The sequence below is a fragment of the Peromyscus californicus genome, unplaced genomic scaffold (assembly GCF_007827085.1).
Source record: "Peromyscus californicus insignis strain IS unplaced genomic scaffold, ASM782708v3 Scaffold_5__1_contigs__length_169319896, whole genome shotgun sequence".
Taxonomy (NCBI): Eukaryota; Metazoa; Chordata; class Mammalia; order Rodentia; family Cricetidae; genus Peromyscus; species Peromyscus californicus.
In genome coordinates, this window is record NW_026294573.1 from 88,321,690 (window position 1) to 88,346,328 (window position 24,639).

Sequence of the window (24,639 nt, forward strand, 5' to 3'; positions counted from 1 at the left end):
ATATCCACCCATCTCTGTCTTTCCAGCATGGGGATCACAGGTGCTCACTACCATGTCCTAGGGAGCAAACTCAGGCCCTGTGTGCATAGTAAGTACTTTGCTGACTGAGCTACCTTGCATAGTTTGCAAGAATTCTTTAAACATTTTCAATTTTCCTTGGGGTGGGGTGGGGTGGGGTAATAATTTTTAGAATAAACAGGAAAAATGAGTTCAAAGATTTCATCACAAGGAATGGCTAAATGTTTAAGGATATGGGAATGCTAACTACTCTAATTGAACCATGACACATTGTGTGTATATATATCAAGTTATCAGTCTGTACTCCATTAGCAAATATGGCTAGTGGTTGTGTTGGCTAGTCTTATTTCAACTTGACACACAAACTAGAGTTATCTAAAAGAGGGAACTTCAACTGAGAAAATGCCTCCACAGGATCCAGCTGTAAGGCATTTTCTAATTAGAGATTGATGGGGGAGGGCCCAGCCCATTGTGAGTAGTTCCATCCCTAGGCTGAGGGTCCTGGGTTCTATAAGAAAGCAGGCTGAATAAGCCAGGGGAAGCAAGCCAGTAAGCAGCACCCCACCATGGCCTCTGCATCCGCTCCTGCCTCTGATTCCTGCCCTGTTTGAGTTCCTGTCCTGACTTCTTTCCACAATGAACAACAATATGGAAGTTAAACCCTTTCCTCCCCAAGTTGCTTTGGCTATGGTGTTTCATCACAGCAATTATAACCTTAACTAAGACACAGGCCAAGTAAAAAGAAGAAAAAAACATAGCAAATTGCATATTTAAAACCTGGGACTTAGCTGGGCAGAGGTTGCATGCACCCTTAATCCCAACACCCAGGAGGCTGAGGTGGGCGGGTCTTTCTGAGGCTGGCCTGGTCTAACAGAGTAGAATTCTAGGATGGCCAGGGCTACACAGAGAAACCCTATCTCAAGGGGGAAAAATCCCAAACCTGGGGCTCATATAGAGGACTGTGTGGTGCAGTTGTTTGGACTGAGAGCAAAGGAGAGTAATTTAGAGAGGGAGCCTCTTCCGTTCCCCCAGGGCATTGTTATTTAAAGGATCATGCTCCTGTTTCCCTCCTCCTCTCCTGTGTCACCATGTGGCCCCGGGTTCACAGGGCCTCTGCTGCTCCCCTTGAAGAAGCACCTCTTCTTATTTACCCTTCAGCTCCTCTTGGCTCCCAAATCTGGGCCATGTACCAGCCGACACTGTATTTTTAGCCATGTTCTAAAGCTACAGGAATTGGGAATTCCACCAAACACACCCTGAAACTGTGAACTTGGCTGCCACGGAGCAGGGAGCTTGCGAAGATGACAGCTGTGTGACAGGCTGTGGCTTTGGGGATCTGCGATGGGCTTCCCTTATCAGAGAACTGGTGGGTGGCATTTGTCATCTGGTCACCTGTGTTTGTCTTCTGTATCTCCTGGAGCAGGGCCTGAAGTACGGACTTGAAATGGTAATATGTAGCTGGAAGTTTCTCTGATCCCATCCGGTCCCACAGTCCCATGTGTCTCTGGTCCTGCCTAGCCCAGGGGTCCCATAGCTGCTTATAAAATAATCACTCAGGGGCTTAATATTCATTGCAAATTATATGACCTATGGCTCAGGCTTCTTGCTAGATAGCTCTTAAACTTAACTCAACCCATAACTATTAATCTATGGATCACCACGTGTTCCATGGCTTTACCTGAATCCCATTACATGTTGCTCCTTGGATGGCGGTTTGGCGTCTCCTCTGCCTTTCTTCTTCCTGTCTCTCTCTCTCGGATTTCCTGCCTGGTTATAACCTGACTCACCATAGGCCAGAGCAGTTTCTTTATTAACCAATCATAGCAACACATATTCACAGTGTACAGAAAGGTATCCCACAACAGTAATAGGATGTGAGGTCTGAAAGCTTCCCATGGCAGCTCCTGTGGTCCCCCTTCCCAGTTGGGTGACAGTGTATTGAAATGCCTGTCACATATTTCCATGAACTCAATGGAAAGGGAGAATTGCCTGCCTGGACCTCCCATAAGTCTTGTTATTTTTTATTCTTCAGAGAAGATACAAGCTATCGTGGGCAGGTTAAAGAACTTACAGTTTTGAATTTAACCAACTGATGAGCAGAGGGGCAGGGGTTACTCTAACTGGGCTCCTAGTTAGGGCTTTGTTGGTGGACTTTTCTTTCCCACCTACCAGTTCCCAAATAATTGACACAAATCTTAATATTAATTATAAATGCTTGGCTAATATCTCAGGCTAGTTACTAGCTAACTCTTACATTTTTAATTAACCCATATTTTTATTTACGCTCTGCCACATGGCTTGGTACCTCAGTATGGCATGTCCATCTTGCTTCTTACTCTGCATCTCTTGCTCCTTCTTTGACTCCGCCCCTCCTTCCCAGCATTCTCAGTTTGGCTTCTTCCACCTAACCTGTCCAGCTATTGGCCGGTCAGCTTCTTTATTAAACCAATCACAGTGACATCTATTCACACAGTGTAAAAGAATGTTCCACGGGTTTCCATTGCTGTGATGAAACCATGACCAAAAGCAAGCTGAAGAGGAGAGGGTTTATTTGGCTTATGCTTCCACAACACTGTTCATCACTGATGAAAGTCAGGACAGGAACTCAAGCAGGGCAGGAACCTGGAGGCAGGAGCTGATGCAGAGGCCAGGGAGGGGAGCTGCTTACTGGCTTGCTCCTCATGGCTTGTTCAGCCTGCTTTCTTATAGAACCCAGGACAGGGATGGCACCACCTATAGTGGGGTGGGCCGGGCCGGCCCTCCCACATCAGTAACTAATTAAGAAAATGCTCTGCACGTTTGCCGACAGCCCGATCATGTGGAGGCAGTTTTCCCACTTGAGGGTCCCTTCTCTTTGATGACCATACTGTGTCAAGTTGACGTGAAAGTAGCCAGCACACTGGGTCATCATTAACAACCAATCTAAAGTCTGGGATTACCACTGTGTGTGCTGGACACTGGGACTAAGAAAGTCTTGAGTGAGACCCGAGTGTACCGGCATCTATCCTGTTGGGGAAAGATATGATTATTATGTGGAGAAGAGGCAAAGCACTGAGAGGTTGGGGGAGAACAGGGAATGGGGTGGTGATGTGGAGACTTCATGCAGTGTACCGAGTGCTGTCTGCTCTCCTGTACCAGATCCAGTGAGGAATGGTGAATGTGGACAGACCAGCTTTGGGGTTTGGGGAGATGTCTTTCAGATCTTCTCCTCTCCTTTACAGGACCCAATCATCTATCTTTTCAGGATGGGACTTCTCACCATCAGTGTGTCTGACACTGAGGCTGTAGTCTGGTGGTATAGTGTTTGCCTTGTGTGTGTGAGGCCACGGGTTCAGGCCCTAGTACTGGGATGAAGAAATGGATCTGGGACAATCACTTTCTTTTTTAAAAATGTAGAAAAGCAGGAGGTGTGGTGGTGCGAGCCTATAACCCCGACAGGTGGAGCCTCAGGCTAGCTTGAGCTTCCTAGTGAGACCCTGCCTCCAAACGAAAGACCCGTTTCTGTGTTTGCTCTGACCTCTCCAGTGCCTTCCCCACATTGCAACAAAAAAGAACCTTCTAAAGTATAAGTCGTATGATTATTTTCTCTACTTAAGAGTGTAGCAACTTCTAAATGACCACTGAATTTAGAAAGAAATAACCTCCTTACTGTGGCTTCTGAATGTGCATGCATTCTGGTTACTCTTTCCCCATTCTCCCCCATCTCCCTCCCATTCTTATCAGAGTGAAGAATTTCCTTTCTGGAGTCCTGTCTCATCCTGACAAAGTTCACCAAAGTTTGAAAAAGGTCTAATACACACCAGTGCGTCTGCATAACAGGTGGCGGGTTAGCTTACCTGTGTGGCTGGCTGCCTCTGAGTACTGAGCGCTAATGGCTATGTGGAAAGAATTTTCTTTGTGTGTGAGATTTGATGATCCTGCTCTTGCCCAGGCTGTCCTTGAACTCCCGTGCCTCCTGAGTAGCTGCAACTACAGGCCTGCCCCACTGCTTTGGGCTTTGGAAAGGATGCTTAGACCACATCCAGACTTAGCATGGAGAGTGCTCTAGTTGACTAATGGTACCAAGCAGGGATGCAGGAAGACATCTGCACATCGGGTGTCTATGGCCTGTGCTGAGGTAATGGGAAGTTTAGTTCATTTGGAATGTATTTTCTGGTATCTTACCATATACTATTTTTTTTAAAAAAAACATTTTAATAAACTATATTGCCTTTCTTCCCTTTAAAACCATTTAAAAATGTTTTCGATAAGTAGATGTGGTTAAAATATGACTGTGTTTTGGATTCCCCTGACTGTGCCAAATGAGCTATGGCTTTGCTCATGAAACCGCTAAGAGAATGAAACAGGAGCTTTGGAGATGGAGAGACCTTCCCGACTTGTGGATTAGTTACTTGCTGGAAGCTCTCGAAACTTGTTTCCATGTATAGAAGGGATGAGATGCGTCTCATTCCATACATTCTTTCCTTTTTAACACCCTGTGAGCTTTGATGAGAGAGTTTCCTGCTGGATTAGTGTGTTGTATTCACAAACTAGAGGGCCATTCTCCGCCCGGGTGTGTGTGTGTGTGTGTGTGTGTGTGTGTGTGTGTGTGTGTGTGTGTGTGTGGCGTGCCTTTGTATATGTGTGTCCCATATGTGTATACACGTGTCTATGAAGGCTCAAGTTTGAGGTTAGGTGTCCCTCTTGATTGCTCTCACGGAACCCAGAGCTGGCTGTTTAGACAAGTGTGCTTAGCCGGCTTGCTCTGGGATTCCTGGGTTGCTTGGGGCCTCCACTTTTCCCTGGACTTTTATGGAGGTTCTGGAGATCCAGACTCTTGAACCACCTTCCTAGCCAGCCTCAGGTCAGAGTCTTATTGGAAACTGAGGCTGGCCTAGAATTCAGAGGTGGCCTCCATATAGAGAGCTGGTTTCAAAGTCCCTATTTTGTGGCCTTAGCCTTCTAATTGCTGGGGTTACAGGTGAGTGCCACCACAGCTGGCTCTATTTTGAACCAAAGTTGGAAATCTACATTTTCTATCATAAAGTGCGTGTATGTGAAATTCAGGATTTCTTTTTTTTTTTTTTAACAGGGTCTCACTATATAGCCCTGGCTATCCTGGAACTCACTCTGTAGACCAGGCTGGCCTCGAACTTACAGAAATCTTACTGCCTCTGCCTCCTGAGTGCTGGGGTTAAAGGCGTGTGCCACCATGCTTGGCTAGATGTGAAATTCTTCAATCTTCACTTTACTTCAATTATTTGTTGTTAATCCAGAGGGTCTGTCTACAGCTGGAATGTTAAGATGAAGGGCTCTAATGCTATCCTTTGAGAAGAGAGACATCCGCCAGCAGCCCGAGAGCCTTAAACATGATTAACACCTCAACAAACAGAAGATCTTGACAAGCATGCAGATAACCCCCAGTCCCCCTCCTAACACTCACGCTTCTACCCACCCTGTCACCTCCTCCGCAGCCTCTCAAGTGTTTCAGTGCTAGCTGTTTCCAAACTAGACACTAGCTGTTGACAGTGCGGGCCATTGTGTGAAATGAACATTTTTCTTCCAAGCGAGCTCTGTCTATGAACGTGAGTTGGAGAAAATATATTGTTTGTCAGGGCTAAAGCTGATAGAAGACTTCAGATCACAAAATACATTAAAAAGTAAATTTTTGTCTTTCTCCTGCCTTAAGGGCAAGTGGCCTTGTGAGTGCTAATGAGCTCATTAGCTTAGTTAGAGCAGCTGATAAGCTACTGTGCACAGAGAGTGTCATGGCATAGAATAATTCTTCCCTTTTCCTCGAATAGTTACAATAGCATTTTCTAAATCCAACTTGCCCCAGACTGAGACATTATATTCCAACCCCCAGCCCAGTGACTAACACATGTGGTGGCCAAACAGCCCTGCAGCGAGGGTCTAAGGACACTTCGGCGGAGTCAGAAGGTGCTTGACAGCGTATCAACGTCCGCCGCAGATTCCAGACTTTAGGTTCCTTCCTCAGACCATATTATATGCGTGTGAACATAACAAGGTCAGTGCCCTCAACAGTGTTTGGAACTCACACATCTGCAGGGGGTATTTAAAAATACAGGGTGGTAGGCACAGCCCCCAACGTCTAGGAATTGTGTTGGATTATCCGATTCAAAATACAAGGGTCGTGTAGATCCTGGGGCCGGTCCGCCTAAATCACCTGGGCCCTTACCCGCCCCCCATCCCACCGCTCTCCAGGTGCCTTCTGACTGTTGATTGGATCCTCAGCATGATAGAGCCATCTCTGTTTATTTCTGGATAAAAAGAAAAACTGACTTTAATGTGATTTTTTTTTTCAGTTTGCACACTTGTTTCTGCTCTTTTGTGGAGTTTTACTCGTACTTATTTTTCTGGGAAGATTCTGTTTTGGGGAGGAGTTGGAGTCAGTAAGTGGAATGGCCCAACTGTCCATTCTCCTGGGGGTTGGAGGACACCCGCCACAATTTATAGTCACTCTCGGTCACTTTCTTGGCTTTCTTAGCTTATTATTTATTGATCTCTAAAGAGTCTTAGGTGAAGCCGTATATTACTCTGCGCTTCTTTCTTCCACCCCCATCATTGTGCCAGTGTTTATAATAAACAGCGGCCACCGTGGGGGACATTGCAGGGCAGTCCGCTCTGATTAGATGCCTTAAACTGCCTGTACCTTTCATCAAACAGATCTCCTGCTGGACTATTTTCATGGGTAGGAAGACGATCACACCTCAAGATAAGATGTGGTCTTTGGAACTTCCACAATACATTCCCCCCCCCCACCACCACCACCACCACTGGGGAGACCTATTTTGAAGTTGATTATTCAAATGAAACTGAAGACAATGGAAGACGAAGGGAAAATTCCCAGCTGTGCTCATAATTAGTTGACTGTATTCCTAGTGCAGGTTGAGGCATCATTACTTAATAATGTAATTAGCCAGAGAGACATGCGCTTTAATGAACAACCCCATGCATATGCCATGCAGATTTGTGCTCTTCATCTTTCTTTCCTTTGCATATAAACTGTTTTAATGTTTATTTCCTTGCCATGGTAGGGGCTTTGGAAGGCTTTAATATAGAAGTTTATCTTTATTACCTTTGTGGGACTGACTGTTAATAGGAGTAACCTTAAGCTTGTTGGGGATGCCTGTGGCATGACATATCGAAGAAATGGTTTCACCCAAGTCCAGCTTGGCGAACCAGTGAGGTGTTTTTCCTATTTCTTTTGCTTTTTGAGTGAAGTAGGAGGGGGAGGTGTTAGATAGAGGAGCACAGTGACTCAAGAGTGGCTACGTCACAGAAAACCTCTCCCCAGCGTAGGGGACAAGTCCTGAAAACTGAGTCCTACCTAACCTGCAGACCACTCCAGTGAAAAGTCTGCCCTCACAGCACTGCCCCTGTGTATGTGAGCCTGTCATTTCCTGAGCTTCCTGAATCTTGTCAGGCTCCTTCCTCCCTCTAGGAGGCAGTGTTTCAGTTAGGAGGAAATGGTGACCAGCTCTGGTGAAGTCTATATGGCTGGGAAGTCTGATCCCAACACTCTTTTGCTCTGGGAAGTTTTTCAGAGCCAAGATTGGCCTGGGAGGTTGCCATGGAGTCCTTGTAGTCTGATCTGAATGCACCTTCATGTGACTTCAGCTCAAGTGTTAGCTACTCTATCAAGTCTGTGCTAATCAGGGCCTGTGTTAGCCTAGTTGTTTGGTGCCTGGATTTAAAGATCTCCCCTTCTCTCCCTGACCCATCATCTCTTTTCAGATAGTCTTCCTGCTGTTTTTAAATCCTTTAAAAAAAAAATAGAGATTGCACTTCAGAGGGAAACCATGAGGTACTTTCTGAGAATGGCTTACATCACTTAACATGGTGACCTATAGTTCCAGACGTTCCCCTGGAGCCTGCATAGCCTAGTTGTTCTTTAAGGCTGGATAATGTTCCGCTGAATGTGTGAATCTGTCTTTCTGTATGCGTTTATACCACACAGACTGATTCTGTACTTGACCGTTACAAATAGCCCATCAATAAATACAAACAAGTATGTATCTCTGTAGCATTTTGACCTAGATTTCTTATGATATATGTCCCCAGGAATGGTATAGCTAGACCATATGGTGTTCTGTTTTAACCTCTTGAGGAACCCCTGTACTTACCTCCATGTCGGCTGTACTGTGTTACCCTCCCCCCAACAGTGAGCCATACATGATTCCTCCCCTGCACTCTGGTCAGCAATTGTTGTCTTGGAGCTATTTTATTTGATTGAGATGTTCTCCAGTTCTGCACATGGCTGGATCATCCCTCGGGGCCTCATGAAGAGGTTACATCTCCAGAGAGTTCAGACTATCCCCGATCCTCTGTTGGAAACTTCTTTTGTGTGCCATCACATTCTTGTACATGTTAATGTTGAACTTTTACCACAGTCTGAATTCATCTCATGATTTTTTGTCTATTGACCCACTAGGTTCTGTGAGAGCGACAGCATTGTCCATGTGTTCGCTGCTATAGTGACCAGCATGAACTAGTTACTCCATAAACAGGCACCCAATTGAACAAGTTAGCACAGACCACAAGAGTGGAGGGAACTTTTATCACTCACAGCTCTATCAGTCATGGAGCATTAGTGCTTGAGAAGGATTTTTCTAGGTCTGAGGGAGAAAGTGTTTCTGGAAGAGTAAGGATAAGTGGAAGGGAAAATACTGGACAATTTCAGAGATGGAGCAGCTCTTGAGTGAGCTTTGGGACACCCCCTAATAACTCCTGTGACTTTGAATGTCTGTTTTCCACTTGAGACATCTCCATCTGTATATGGGAAAATGCTCCTTACTGTGGAGGGTTACTCTGAGTGGTAATTACTTAGTCTTTGAGCACTGTTGGAATTCATGTGATGACTAAAGGTAATCATTCACACCATTATTTCATTCAGATTCCATCGCTGCAAGCCGTGATCCACACAGCAAGACACTGCCAAAACAAACGCACACACACAAACAAATACCAAACAAACCACCCCGCAAGAAAAATCAAAACAACAAATGCAGAAACAAAAATCTCACCCCAAATTCCAGCTGAGGATGCACATCAAAATCAGCTGAGTTTTGTCAAAATGTGGGCGTCTAAGACCTCTGCTAAGTACTTCCGATCCAGAGGAGTTCTCCCTGAGTAGAGATGGGAAGCGCTTCTTCACACTAGTTAACAGTCCCCGTGGCTGTAACAAAACACCTGTCACAAACAACTCCAAGGATGAATGGTTTCTCTTGGGTCATGTTTTGAGAGGTAGAGTCCATCGTGGTGAGGGGTAGAGTCCATCGTGGTGAGGGGTAGAGTCCATCGTGGTGAGGGGTAGAGTCCATCGTGGTGAGGGGTAGAGTCCATGGTGGTGAGGGGTAGAGTCCATCGTGGTGAGGGGTAGAGTCCATGGTCCTGAGGAAGGCAGGGTGACTGAGGAGTCCGGGTTTATGGCAGTGAGAGCTTGTGAAGTGACTTGCTCTATTAGAAAAGAAGGGGAAGCACAGAGCTTGGCCTGGAATCAGGACCAGTCTGTAACTAGACCTCAAGATCTAGTAGCCCACATCACTCAGGAAGGGTCTGCATCCCAAAGTTTCTACAGCTTTCCAAAGCAGTACCACCAGCTAGGAACTCAGTCTTCAAGCACCTGAGCCTATGAGAGACACGTCACATAGAAATCATAATACTCTACTACTGGCCTCAATAGGCTCGTGGCCATAACAGAATGAAGCATACATTTAGCCCAACTCCAAAAGTCCCTGTAGTTTTAACAATTTCAACACCGGTCAAAAGTCTGTAATCTGAAGTCTTTTCTGAGCCATAGGCATAGTTTTGGCTGTGAAGTCAAAATGTGTATATTCCCAGTATACACTGGCTCAGAGTAAATCTTCCCATCCCAAAAGGGAGGAATTGGATGATAACAAGGAAAGGCTAGACCAAAACAACGCTGTAGCCCATCAGGGGAAGCACCAACCTCTGAAGCTCCATGCCCAGTATCCAGGGCTTGTAGTAGCATCATCTGGGACTCCAAGGGCCTTGAGCAGCTCCGCCCCATGTAGCTCTGTTGCCTGAAGTACATGTGTCCTTTCTCTTGGGTCAGCTCTCCTTGGTACCTGAAGGCATCCTTAGCACAAAGCAACATTTCTGACATGTCTAACATAACCATCAACAGTTTCATGCACAACCCACTCAGGAGCCCCATGTAGGGAATTCAACCCTGCCACACATTGCCTGGCCTCAATACCTTTTTTTCCCTGAAATCTTGCTGTAAGCCTCCATGACCCCATAGCATTTGCATTCTATATACCTGCAGAACTAGCACCGAATCCCACTGTCAACTGGAGATGTTCCTGGCTTTCATTTCCCACAATTGTAGTGGTCTCTGATGCCTGCCTGACTGCAGGCAAAACATTTCCTATTTGAGCAGGGGCGGGAAATCCTGCAGCGGCGCGCTCTGCTTGTGTACTCTTTTTTCTTCAGACACTCTCTTTTAAAAGTAAGTTTTAAAATTAGCTTGCATTTTTGCGTTCTAAAGCTTTCGCTGGGTGAGCTCTCACGCTCACAGTCCCATAGTGTGCGCCTCTATACATAAGAATTTGAGGCTTCCCTTCAGTGGTACCAGTGTAACAGCTACTGTTTTGTCCACACCTGCCTTGTCTCTAGTTTTAAGTTCCCATGCTCCTTTCCCTGCCAAAAATGTGCTTGAGAAAACTTCTTCCTGTTCTGCCTTTAAATCCCCGTCATTGCTATAAATGTAGCTGGAAGAAGTGAACAGTGGCCATGCCACGTCCTTAATGTTATGACATCTTGAAGTTTCCTCTACCCAACAAGTGAACATAATACTTTCAGATTCAGCTTCATTCAAACTGTGAGGAGGCAGGCAGACCACCAGGCCCTTTGACAGAGCGTGACACAAATAGCCCCTCGCCAGTCCCCAACAGAACTGTGGTTCTCCGAATCCGCATGAGCTGAGTCTTCACTGTGACTTCTCTTGGTGTTCTGACCTTCCCAGCTTCCACCAGAATGACCCATTAAGTGCTGCTTACAGCAGTGGTTCTCAACATGTGGGTCGCGACCCCTTGGGGTCAAAAGACCCTTCACAGGAATCATATCAAATATCCCACATATCAGATATTTACATTACAATTCATAACATTAGCAAAACTACAGTTATGAAGTACAACAAAATAATTTTATGGTTGGGGGTCACCACAACATGAAGAGTTGTATTAAATGGTCGCAGCATTAGAAAGGATGAGGACAGGCCGGGCGGTGGTGGCGCACGCCTTTAATCCCAGCACTCGGGAGGCAGAGCCAGGCGGATCTCTGTGAGTTCGAGGCCAGCCTGGGCTACCACGTGAGTCCCAGGAAAGGCTCAAAGCTACACAGAGAAACCCTGTCTCGAAAAACCAAAAAAAAAAAAAAAAAAAAAAAGAAAGGGTGAGGACCACTGATTTACAGCATACTAAGGCTTCTCTAACCCACACACAGCCCTAAATTCTTCAACATTTCTCCAACAAGCTAGTTCAGAAGGCCTGTTGTGGAAATTTAGCAGGGCATGTGATGCTTTCCTTTAGTGAGACATGTAAATTAGATTAGGGACCTTGGTATAAGGAAATACTTTGTGTAACAATCAGTAAATATGCCTTTGTATGGCTGTTTGGGGGTTTAGGCTGGACCTTCCTGCTGCCATGCAGGCCTTAAAATTTCATCTTGGAATGCCTGGCACCAATTCTGCATTATTCTTCCGGTTACCATAACAAAACAATGAACAGAGAAAGTTATGGGAAGAATGATTTATTTTAGCTTATAGTTCAAGGGAAATGGTCCTTTATGGTGGGAAAGGCATGGTGACTAGTTCCGTCCGTGGAACTAGGAGCTCATGGCATACCTTATTATCTTGGAGGATTGGGAAGTAGAGGGGATTAGAAGCAGGGCTAGGATATTGTCCTAGGCTGATGCCTAGCAGTATATGTCTCCCAGTTTGGACTTACACTCAAGGGGTTCTGCAGTCTCCCAAAACAGTGCCATTGGCTAGAGAACAAGTCCTCAAATGTGGAGCCTATTGCACACTAAAGCCCTAATAGTCCACATGCATATTTTTCATACACCCCCTATGTGATTCTTAGTGATAAGTGCTTAGAACAATGTGTTTCATCCAAATCACACAGTATTTCTTAATATCTTCTGCCAAGGGATTGTGCAACTTGAACATCTCTGTAATGGGAACTCACAGAGCTGTAGGTACTGTCTGCCTTTGAATCTTCCTCTCTAGAGACCAAGTAAATTATTTCTCATCAATCTGGTACTTTTTTTTTTTAACTATAAATTATGAGCGTGCAATCACAACTAAAGTCATCATGCTTTCCATTGCTCTTGAATATGTTTAAGATGAAAGCTAACCTCGTTGTCTTTTATAATCTTATTCTCTTACAACTTACATTCCTCTAATAATTCAACTATCTATTGCTAGCTTGTAGCTAGAGTTTTCCTGCCTGACCCACAGTCAGGACAAATCTCTGTCACCCGCCAGTCCCACAGCCGCTCATACCAACCAAGTAAACACAGAGACTTATATTGCTTACAAACTGTATGGCCGTGGCAGTCTTCTTGCTAACTGTTCTTATATCTTAAATTAATCCATTTCTATAAGTCTATACCTTGCCACGTGTCTCGTGGCTTACCGGCATCTTCACATGCTGCTTGTCATGGCAGCGGCTGGCAGTGTCCCTCTCTGCCTTCCTGTTCTCTCAATTCTCCTCTCTGTTAGTCCCGCCTATACTTCCTGCCTGGCTACTGGCCAATCAGTGTTTTATTTATTGACCAATCAGAGCAACACATTTGACATACAGACCATCCCACAGCACTGGCTTCCTTTTCTTGCCACTGAGATCTTTAGGAGTCCATATTCAAGGTACACAAAGCTGTATTTTCAGCTTCAATTCTTCATTGATATTTCAATTTCCAGCCCTTCTCTGGTATTTCCTCTTCTGTTTGCTCTAGCTGAATCCTGGCTTAAACTAGAAATTTTGTATGCAAGTGACTTGGCAGTCTTATAAAACATTAACTACTTGTTTGGTTGACTGCTCATGTACACACAAATAATACTGATGGCTGGCAATGTTTGGGGCCAGTAAAGGTTTGATGCTGGGAAAACACCATGAAGGCTAAGGGGTCTTGTATTTGGTAAACGTGTATGAAAAGAGAACAGAGCCCCCCTGTAAACAAACATGGGACATAGTAGAGTAGATAGAGCTGGGACTTTATGAAGTGACCACTTCATTCTGGTCCCATAACTGCTTGTGCTTTGAGTTTGTGTTGACTGGAAGCTAAATTTCAGCCAGAATACTGATGAGGTGAGCTGGGCTGTTGTATTTATCATAGATCTTTGGATAACTCTAGCAACAGCAGCTGAGAACTCTGATCTAGGAAGCGTCTCTTAGGGAAATAATTCTAGGTCCTATAACAAGCCCAGCATCCATAATGAGACAGAGAAGAGCAAGTTCCTTAGATCCAGGGGTTCTGTGTCAAGGACTTAAGAGAACTCCCCCTCCTTTTCTTTTTTGTAGTACTGGGGATTGAACCTAGGGCCTTGTGCATGCTAGGCAAGCATTCTACCACCGAGCTATACCCCTGTTTTGCATTTTACCTTTTATTTTGCCACAAGGTTTTACTGCATTTTCCCATCTGGCCTTGAACTCACAGTGCAGCTCAGACAACCCTTGGACTAGAGATCTTCGTGCCTCAGCCTCCCAGGTAACTGGGCTGCCAGCTTATACCAGCATGCTTAGTGAGGCTGCCTGTTCTAAGGCCAAGCATGGTTGATGGAGCTGTGGAAACATAATATATCATTTTCTTTATTCTGAATGCTTTAGCTCAGTAAGTGAACTTTTATTTTGAAGTTGTGGATGTCAGGAATGGCAGCCCTTTCTGGCTTTCTACAGATGAAGTAGAAAACTAAACATCAAAATGAATAGCACAAGGGTCCCTGCCTCCCGATTTTCATTTCTCGGTGCAGCTGAGACTACTGGTTACATATGGAATCACTATAGTTGTCCCTTACCCCCGGTGTGTGTGTGTGTGTGTATGTGTGTGTGTGTGTGTAGAGTGAATGTATCCCAGGATGACTTTGAACTTTTATCATTCATTCATTCATTCATTTATTTACTTATTTATTTATTTATTTTTTGAAGCAGTGTTTCTCAGTCTGTCTCTGGCTGGCCTGGAACTCACTATGTCAACCAGGTTGGCCTTGAACTCACAGAAATTCTCCTGCCTCTGCCTCTCAAGTGCGGGGATTAAAAGCTGACCTTGAACTTCTGCTGGGGTGCAGGCAGGCAGCACTACTCTGTGTTTGGTGGTGTTGGGGATGAGGATGGAACTTCCAGCACGCTTTTGCGGGCACTCTACTAGCTGAGCTATGTTCCCAGTCCTCGTATGCTGCTCTTCTTCCTTGGATAGCCTCGTACCTGTACCCGGCCCACTGTAGCATCGGTGACAGATTTACCTTTACGTGGTCCCTGGGCCTTGCTGCTCAAGTGTTACTGAAAAACTTTGAAATCGTGTTTCTGTTACTAATTTTTTTTTTATGTTGCTCAACCTTTAAAATCTTTTAAGAATATTATTTCAAGTGGTCCAATTTAAGTGGCTCTAGAGACTTATCTGTGTACCTTGTCAATTTCATAGTTCAACCATGTGTTTCCTAACACCTGTCTCTCCCTCCCCATTTTTTCTGATTTGTTTTCCTTTTTTTTCTTTTTTGTTTGTTTGTTTGTTTTTTCGAGACAGGGTTTCTCTGTGTAGCTTTGGCGCCTTTCCTGGAACTCACTCTGTAGACCAGGCTGGCCTCGAACTCACAGAGATCCACCTGCCTCTGCCTCTCGAGTGCTGGGATTAAAGGCGTGCGCCACCACGGCCGGGCCTGATTCGCTTTCTTATCAGTTACTTTTGATTTTTTTTTTGTGGGGGAGGGGAAGGAACTATAAGAATCTATTAATAGACAGTAAGCAGTATTTTTAAAGTTCCTGTGTATTTTTTGAAACATACATTGCACAATCCATTGCTCAACATATGTATGTAATTAACTTTGGGATCAAAGAAGGAAAAGCATGCAGAAGAGACGTCTATGGATTTAGACGAGACCTGCTGTTTGACTCAATACCAGGCCTTTGTATCATGGACGTCTTTTCACATCAGTGTGTGAATCTTTCTAGTCTTTCTATGACTTACTCAGGAGCATTGTGGTTTATTTGCCTAATATTCTCTATCTTCTCTTGGGCCTCTTGTGGCCCAGGCTGGCTTTAAACTCCTGTTCTTCCTGCCCTTCCCTCTGGGGTGCTGAGATTAAGGCAGGACCACACCTAGCACCCAATTTTCTTTTGATAAACATTTGGGTCGTTTCTGATGTTTCCATATTCAAGACATATTGCATATTCATTCAGATTTATTTGCATGTTTTATGTCCTTTTTTTCTGAAATGATTTAAAGAAGGGGGGGCGTCGAAAGGATGTTGGCAAAGTAGGCTTAGATCTGAAAGGTGAGCCCTATCATTGAAGTCATGCCAATCAGTGAAATTTAAAGAAAAAAACTGAAAAGAAAAAAACCTCAGAGGCCATGGACAATGTCTGTAGCCATAGGGCAAGAGGAGGAGGGTTAAGAAATAATGTGCTCATTCAACAAGTATTGGGTTTGGAGACAGTGTTTCACTCTGCAGCCCAGGCTGGCCTTGAACTTTCAGTCTCTTACCTCAGGCCCCTAAGTGCTGGCCTTACAAGTGTTTGTAAAGTCAGTATTTTATTAAATTGTTCTGAATTCTGTCAGAAAAGGTACACAGGATGTTTTTGAAAGTTAAAAGTATCTGAAGATGACTGCCTTGTGTTCTGAGGTCTGGTTTGGATGGCCTGAGATAGTTACATCATACTTTTTCTTTCACATAAAGTTCTGTGTAAATAGTCCACTAGCTTTTAAGATTGTAGAAGAGAAACTTCACATCAGTTCAATACTTTCTGATCTGTCTCTCTGCAAGTGTCCTTTTCCCTTGAGAATTGCCTGTAAGTTGAATGTAGGAAGAGAAACACTTTCTGCACTGCTTTGCTTTAAGAATGTCAAGGATTTTGTAATATTTTATTTATATTTGGTTGACAACAGTTGCTACAGTGCACTCTCAAGGGTTAATGATTTGAAGATACATAGTAAAAAGTTCTACAGAACTTTAGGATGCAAATGAACCCTAAGGAGTACTATTTCATAGACAAGGAGCTCCATGAGTAAGCCATCTCATAATTTGTCTCTTCTCTCTGTGTGCACGTTTGAAAATTTCATTAAATCCAGGCATACCAGTTTCCTGTACTTCTGAACAACCTTAATTTTATATAATTATATTTGAACTATTTGAAGGAGTTTGGGTTTTCTCTTTTCCCAGATGAATGGCCTCTGTCATCATGAAATGTTTATTTCTGAGATACTAATTGCAGGCATGGAAGTCAGGGCTCCTCACAGGTGTCCTGTTGCCTCTCATTGCAGAGATCAGTTGTGGCAGCCCTCCTGAAGTCCAGAACGCCATCTTGGTGGGGAATCACACCTCCAGCCTGGGCAGTGTGGCTCACTATGTCTGTCAGGAGGGCTTTGAGAGTTCCGGAGGAATGATCACTTCTGTTTGCACAGAGAAAGGCTCCTGGAGTGACGTCACTCATACGTGCACAGGTACAGATTCCGGTCTGCTGGGCCCCTCTTACCTGGGACCTCAACAGCGGAAGGATCGGGGAGTATGAAGCTACCTCCCTCTGGATTGTGCCTGCCTCTGCTGTTTACTTGGGTGGGCACTTGGCTTCAGATTTCTCAGCTTAATCTTGATGATTTAGAAGGTAGATTGGGAAGATAAGTTATACAGAGAATTTTACTCATTCATCTTTTAAAACACCATAATTCACTATGCTTTTTTGCTCTCTCTCCTTAGCCAGCTGAGAAAATCTATTCTATGGAACCATTTTCTCATACTCTTAACACATTTTGGCATGACAGCTTTTCAGACAAAAGATGGCAAAATGCAAGGAGTTAAGTTTTATTTAATTGTGTCAAAACACAAAATACAAGTAAATGTATTATATTGATTCTTTTACACTATGCAATACATTGGTGTTATGTGTATCCATAGTATTGTATAACCAATCTCCAGGTATCTTTTAAAACTGGAACTCCCCATAGACCCTGGCACCCTTCCATTCTGCTTTCTTTTTCTTTTCTTTTCTTTTCTTTTTTTTTTGGTTTTTCGAGACAGGGTTTCTCTGTGTAGCTTTGCACCTTACCTGGAACTCACTCTGTAGTCCAGGCTAGCCTCGAACTCACAGAGATCCGCCTGGCTCTGCCTCCCGAGTGCTGGGATTAAAGGCATGCACCACCACCGCCCGGCTCCATTCTGCTTTCTATCTCGTAGGACTTTGACTACTTTAGGCATTCCATGTAAGTAGAATCATATGGTATTTGAGTTGTTTTTTGTTTGTTTGTTTTTAGCTTGGCTTATTTCACTTAGCTTTTTTTTTTTTTTTTTTTGCTTTTTCAAGACAGAGTTTCTCTATGTGGCTCTGGCTGTCCTGGAACTCGCTTTGTGCTTTGTAGACCAGACTGACCTCCAACTCACAGAGATCCACCTGCCTCTGCCTCCCAAGTGCTAGGATTAAAGGTGTGTGCCACCACCACCCAGCTTTAGCTTACTATTTTTAAGGTACACCAACAATGTAGGATATGCCATTTTCCTTACTTTTTAAAGGTGAGAAACACTCTATTATATTCATTCACACATACATACATATGTGTATTATTTATGTTGTTTATATTAATCTACAGTCTACCACGTGACTCATTACCTCTCCTCCATACTGTATGTCTGACTTGCCTCTCTTCTTTCCAGAGTTCCTAACTCTGCCCAGAAGTCCCACCTATCCTCTCCTGCCTAGCTATTGGCCTTTCAGCTCTTTACTAAACCAATCATAAGGTAACTTGGCAGAGACACATCTTCACAGTGTATGAAAAGATTATCCCCTAACAACACTATGTCTTTAACTATATTTTTCTTTCTTTATGTGTATGTGTTTATGCAGGTGTATTTGTACATGTGTGTGTGTTTATGCAGGTGTATTTGTACATGTGTGTGTGTTTATGCAGGTGTATTTGTACATGTGTGTGCAGGTGTACATGGAGACCAGAAGTCAACCTCAGATGTTGTTTCTCAGGACCCATCCACCGTATTATTATGTTTTTGAGACAGGGTCTCTCACTGGCTCAGAGATCACCAATTAGAATAATCTGACTGGCCAGTGAACCCCAGGGCTTTGTCTGTTTGTCTTCTTAGCACAGACTACAAGAGTAGCTCACCGTACCCTACTTTCTTATGGGAGTTCTGGGTGTCTGCCTTAGGTCCTCACACTTGTATGGCAAACACTTCATGGACTGAGTCATTTCCCCACCCCTGAGAGAGAGAAATTTGAGGATATCTATCCTACCCATCCATTCATCCCAAAGATGTCTATTTAGTGTGCACTATGTGTGAAGTACTAATTTTTTTGGAATTTATAGTGTGGTAGAAGAATCAGGCCTCTCCCCAAGGAAATGCATGTTCAGATGTCCTTGTAATGTTTTGTAAAGAAATTCAAACCAGCACAGACTGCTGAAGTCTGTAGGTAAAGAATCCCCGGAGTAGACAGAAAATCCTTACATTTAGTTATCTCCATCATCAATACAAAAGCTGTAGGCTAGAGAGTGGGGAGAAAACAGAAGATGAGAACCCAGAGATCTAGGCGAGCTTGTTTTGGAGATGTCTGGCTGACTGAGCAGAGAAGCACGGCCAAGCTTGTAGCAAAGACCAAGGACTTCCGGGGCCCGGTCTTCTGCTTTCTCTAAGAGCAAACTGATCTAGACTGATGGTCTCTGTCACACCTCTATCAGCACCTCCAAGATTTATCTGGAGGGTAAGGCATCTTTCTCCAGGAACTCTTCCCCAGGAATGGCTTGGAGAGGGAGCTGGGTAGAGCTATGGCCTCTTCGCCACCTGCCCCGCTGCTCAAGGCCCTCTGCTGCCACCGTTCAGAATTCGGTGGGGGCACAAGGATTAGTCACTACATGAAAAACCAGGGGATCAGCATGGAGCACAGTAAGCTATTAATTAGCTGGTCCTTGCACAGCACTTTGAAGAACAAACATGTTATGTAACCGCTAATTATAATTACTGTCCTCAGCCTTCCACCTTTCACTAAGTCTGTGGCTCCAGCTGCAGCTGTTCATTGGGCTTATGCAAGCTTTGATTTAAGGAGAGAAAAAGGCATTCTCCCTGGGAGCAAGGCTCTTTCTGTGAGGAGGCTTGTGTGCCCTCCATCACGACTGGCAGCTAAATTCAATTTTCACAGATAAAGGGAGTGATTTACATGCTGATTAATTCATGGAAGGGGAGGCTGGAGAAGCTTCTGGAAAAGCGAGAGATGCTAGTTGTCATGACTCTTGCTTAGCTGCCCCCTCTTCTCTTTTCTTTCCCTGGTTTTCATCAATGTCTTGATCCCCCCATCCCGACTCCCCCAGTTAGTTTATATTGTATTCAGGGTCCACTTTTAACCTCTTCCCATCACCGTCCTTTCTGGTTTTCACTCCATTCACTCCTCTTTCTGTCTTTAATTCCAAGCTGGGTGGAATGACTTCTCTGGACACAGACTGTTTTTATTTACTGTAAACTGTTTTTGGAGCCCCCGTGCCTCTGTGTTAGTGGCACAGATCTGTAATGTTTTAGTGGAGTATGAACTCTAATGAGGTGGTCGGACCTTCTTCCCTAAGGCCGAAGGTGGTGGGATTTTTTTCTCTCAGGCTAGTTTGAACTGGAAATTCCAGACAGCAGGGAATTAAGCAAGTATGTTAGTGTCTGGAAAAACCCCAAGGTGGAAGCTTCATGTTAGTGAGTCAGTTTACTTCAAGATCAAAGAGTCCGATTTGTTCTTGATAAGGCTGTCCCCGGCTTCCATTCTACACAGGTCATTTAGCTTTTATGTTTAGAGTCTGGGTTAATAATTACAAGGTTAACCCTCCATGCTCCATCTCTCCATCACTCCATGCTCTTGGGGGGAGTAACAACTCTGTTGAAACACAGACTGCTGATCTGCCAGGATCTTTCTGCATTCCATATCCCGCCCTATGCTGTACTACTGTACTACTTACTGCAAATGCTACCAAGCTCCTGTTACCCTCTGTCCCTCCTGCTTGTCAGCCCTCCTCACCAGCCCAGTGAGTGCTCACTTGCAGCTCTGCACATTTTAAATGGACAAAAAAGGCCATCTGGGGTAAATAGACACATTACTACAATAGACCCACAGCTGGGTTGGATCTGAATATGTGTGTAATATTTGAACTACCAACATCATTATGATGCTCACTGAACACCAGCTTGCACACCCAGGGTTCTCATGGGGCCCTTAATGCTTGGCTTCGTTTCCTCCTCAGAGAAAAACTTGGAAAGCAAGTATTTTCATTTCATAGCTGAGTGATCTAAGACTTACGGAGCTTAAGCCATTTTCTTAGGGTCATTCTGTACCTAGTACTTGATGGACTTATGATTTGAACTCAAGTCTGGGAGCCCTGGAATCCCACACTTTCCTATTCATGTTCTTCCAAGCTTGAAATATTTGCATACTACCCTGATGATCTTTGACATAACTAATGAATTATTTACATAGCTTGTTTTTAAAAAATAATATGTATACACACATGTATATACACCCATATACATAATATATTCATACATTTTATACGCACAGGCACATTTGAGATGGAGTTTTGCTATGTTGCTCGGGCTTGTCTTAAATTACTGTTCTCAAGAGATATCCCTGCCTTAGCCTCCCAAGCAGCTAAGTCTATGGATATCTATCACCCTGCCTGATGTGGTAGTTTGAAAGAAAAGGCCCCCCAAAAGATGTGGCAGTATTAGGAGGTGTGGCCTTGTTGGAGTAGTTATGGTCTTGTTGGGGGAAGTGTGTCACTGTGGAGGCGGGTTTTGAGGTCTTTTGCTTAAGCTTCACTCAATGCCACAGTCGACTTCCTGTTGCCTGCAAGATGTAGGATTCTCAGCTACTACTCCAGTACCTCATCTGCCTGCGCATTGCCGTGCTCCCTGTCATGATGATAATGGACTGAACCTCTGAAACCGTAAGCAAGCCACCCCAATTAAATGTCTTCTTTATAAGAGTTGCTGTGGTCATCGTGTCTCTTCACAACAATAGAAAGCCTAACTAAGATACCTGATAAATAATTTAAACTTGTCGTTTTAATGTACCAACCAAGAATTCTTTGTTGTATGTGGTATATCATGACTTTGATGAGCTAGATATATTTTTCCTAATGTGCACAAAAAATTAACACCCAATGAACATATAAACATTTATTCATTCATATGCCACAAAATTACCATAAACTATGTAACACCTAGATATATTTTTCCTAATGTGCACAAAAAAATTAACACCCAATGAACATATCAACATTTATTCGTTCATATGCCACAAAAAATCACCATAAACTATGTAACACTTTAGGAATTTAGCCACTTTTACCCATTTTATGTAACTTTAACTGAGGACTTAACACAAAGAAAGGAAGAATTAGACTGTTTATAGCCAAGCCTTGAAGGGCCCTTCTTTCTGTCAAATTGGAGATGTCTATACGTCTTATAACTGGACAGATCCAAGGCCTGCTCTCCCTACTTCTGCCCAAGTCTAAGCATTGGTGGGCATTTCATCAAGGAGAAAAGATGAAGGATGGGAGAGAGGGAGGTTGACCTTGCCTCTGGGCCTTAATGACATGCGACACCCTACCTGGCGGAGTGAGGGAGCTGAGTGAGAATGGGGGAGGCTGCTCCAAGGAAGAGACCCGCCTCCGTGCCCTTCCTTTCCTTCGCTTCCTGGGCACACTTCTCTTAGCCACTCCCCTCTCTTCCTTGCACTACCCTTGTTCCCTGGGTCTCCTTGGGCATCAGTGTTTCTCTGGGCTCTGCCACTGAGCCCCTCTCCATGACCTACTTGTGTGTCTTTCACTTACCCGAGTCTTCTACTTCACCCACAAATCCATGGCTCTTAAGGCGATTTTTCCAGCGGGCAGTCAGCAGACAGCTCATATCTAGCATGTCCTCAACACGGTTCATCGCTCTCTTTTACAGGCCTGCTCGGCCTCCTCTCATGTTTCTCTGGAGAGCAGTGAAGGGCCATTCATCTAACCCTTGAGCTCAAAGGCTGGCAGTCAGCCTGGACTCTTCTCTGTTCTGTTTCCTCACCTCCCATTCATCTCCTTCAGAATTGTTTCTTGTTTCATAATACAGTACCCCAATTTCATGTCCTAACCTCTTGCCTGAGTAACTACTTCAGTGCAAAGGCTCTTTGTGGTGGGGTGTAACATGTCTAATTGTGAGTCCAGACTCAGTCCCTCATGCTGTCTATCCCTTGCAGGTTCCTTAACATCCAAACCTCAGGTCTATAAAATGGACATGGTGAGGTCTAGTCATCAGGTTATTTTGAAGGTTCAAGTCCTGTGCATACTCTCTGGTCCAGGGTTATAACTCAATAAGTGTTCACTCTTATTGGTTTTGTTATTGCTTCTTATGACTGCTGGGAAAATGAGATCACGTCTGTCAAGAGCAGTCCGAGCCTGACGTATAGTTGTCATTGAGTAAACAGTATTATGTTCTATTTTATGACCTCCGGTTCTTCTGCACTCTAGTGCTTCCTTCCAAATGGAAAACTGTCCCTATCATTACCCCGCAGCTTGTCTCTGTTTGGAGGAGTGTCTGTCTTTAATCCGGCAAGCAATCCCCTCCCCAGTTCCATCCTGTGCTTCCTTGGCAGCCTCACTCCTGTACCAACCTGAAATTCCCGGGCCCTCCAGTGAGAGCTGTTGTCTTCCTGTTCTGTACCCTTCAGTGTTTGTGTGGAGCCTGTGATAACGCTATTGAGTTGCAGTTTGCCTGCATCTGTGTTTGCTCCTTCCATTAGGCAACATGCTCCTTGAGGGAAGACCTGAGCTCTAGTCTTCCTCACAGCCCAGACACAATCAAACAGACACAGTAGGATGCTTGGCATCGGGCAGCAATGCTGTATGTCGTGAGCAGTGAATGGAAGAGGAGGCCGCTTCAAAGGCTTTTCTACTTGTGTTTTCTTCTTTTCCTTTTCCCTTCTTTTCAATCTTTATGACGTTTGTTTGGTGTGTATGTGTAGGAGCATGCATGCCACTGTGCACATGTGGAGGTCAGAGGACAATTTATGGGAATGTGTTCTCTCCTCACGGTTTCAAGATCAAACTCAGGTCATCAGACTTGTTGGCAAGTGCCTTTATCCACTGAGCCATCTTATCAGCCTGTATTTGTTTTTCGGTTATTGCCATAGTCAGAATTAGTGTTCAAGTATCATGTTTTCAAAGGACAGCACTGATGTAGACAGTCAACACCTGGTATTTTTATAAAAAAAAAGTCTTTTCACCTTTTTGTAGGTACTTGGTGGGAAGAGTCACCAGCTATGCTCAGCTACTCTCTGGAATGGAATATCTGGCATCTCTATAATCAGATCTGGGTCCCATCTGTGCAGAGCATGGCATAGGCTGGAGGCAGATGGCATCTTTGAGATGTCATTTACAGTTGTCATAGTGAATGAGCAAAAAGGAAGAACAAGAAAGGAAACCGTTTTCTAATCTCTACTTGGGCGACACAGGCACCCCAAATAGGAAGGCTGTTTGCTTTATTGGCAATTCAGGGAGAAGAAGGGGAGGGGGGTCGTTTCCTCTGGACCAGCTGCTGAGTTATCATCAGAAGGCCGTAGGAGTGAGCAGAGATGTTGAAAGTTCTGGGGCTTTGAAGGGCAGCAGCAGAAGTGGCCAGTAATACTTGAAGTGTATCCAGGCTGGTACACTGGCATCAGCATCCTCTTTGCTACCCAAGGAGGTGAACAACAAGGTCATTACATTCCTTTGCTTATTCATGCTGCTAACTGGATTCTTCTTTCCACATTACCTGTGTTCTGAAGAGAACCATTGGTGTAGAAACTTAGGGGTTTTTTAGGCTTCATAGCTGATACTCTGGTATCTCTAAAGAGATTTGTGTTTTGTTCTCTGTCTCAATTTATTCTCACTTACTAATAGGTAGCTTGACTTTACCCCAAAACAGGTGTGGTGGGACATAGATTCTAGATAATGCCAGGATACAATGATTTAGTAAATGTATAAAATCACTGATGACATAGAGATCAGTAGACCAGGTGAATCCAAATTTGACCTTGGTTCTGTACAGGAGAAATGAGTTAATTCTGCAGGTGTTTAAGGTTCAGGCTCTTTTTTCCTCTTGGTGACCGGGAAGAGATTTATTATAGGGAAGGAACAGGAGCTAGTTAGAGGAATTATAGTTTTCATTTACACACACACACACACACACACACACATACACACACACACACACACACAGCCAGAGGTCACCTTGGATATTGTTCCACAGGAACCATCTGTTTTGCTTTTTGAATTTGAATGAGTCTCTATGGGTGTGTGCAGTGATTGCCTGTGTCAAATCCCCTGGAGCTGGAGTTATAGGTGGTTGTGAGCTGTCTGATGTGGGTGCTGGGAACCAAACTTGGGCTTCTG

General features: G+C 44.3%; 1 protein-coding gene across 2 annotated transcripts in view; it reads left to right on the plus strand.

Moving 5' to 3' along the window:
- Susd1 (sushi domain containing 1) overlaps positions 1-24,639 on the plus strand; it is a 123,995-nt gene that overhangs the window by 30,911 nt on the left and 68,445 nt on the right. For both annotated transcript variants that reach the window (XR_008213736.1, XM_052716708.1), the window contains exon 6: positions 16,519-16,698. Coding sequence is in view for 1 of the 2 variants with exons in the window: in XM_052716708.1 (XP_052572668.1) it covers positions 16,519-16,698 (180 nt within the window). In the remaining variant the exon portion in view is untranslated. The remainder of the gene's footprint in view (positions 1-16,518; positions 16,699-24,639) is intronic.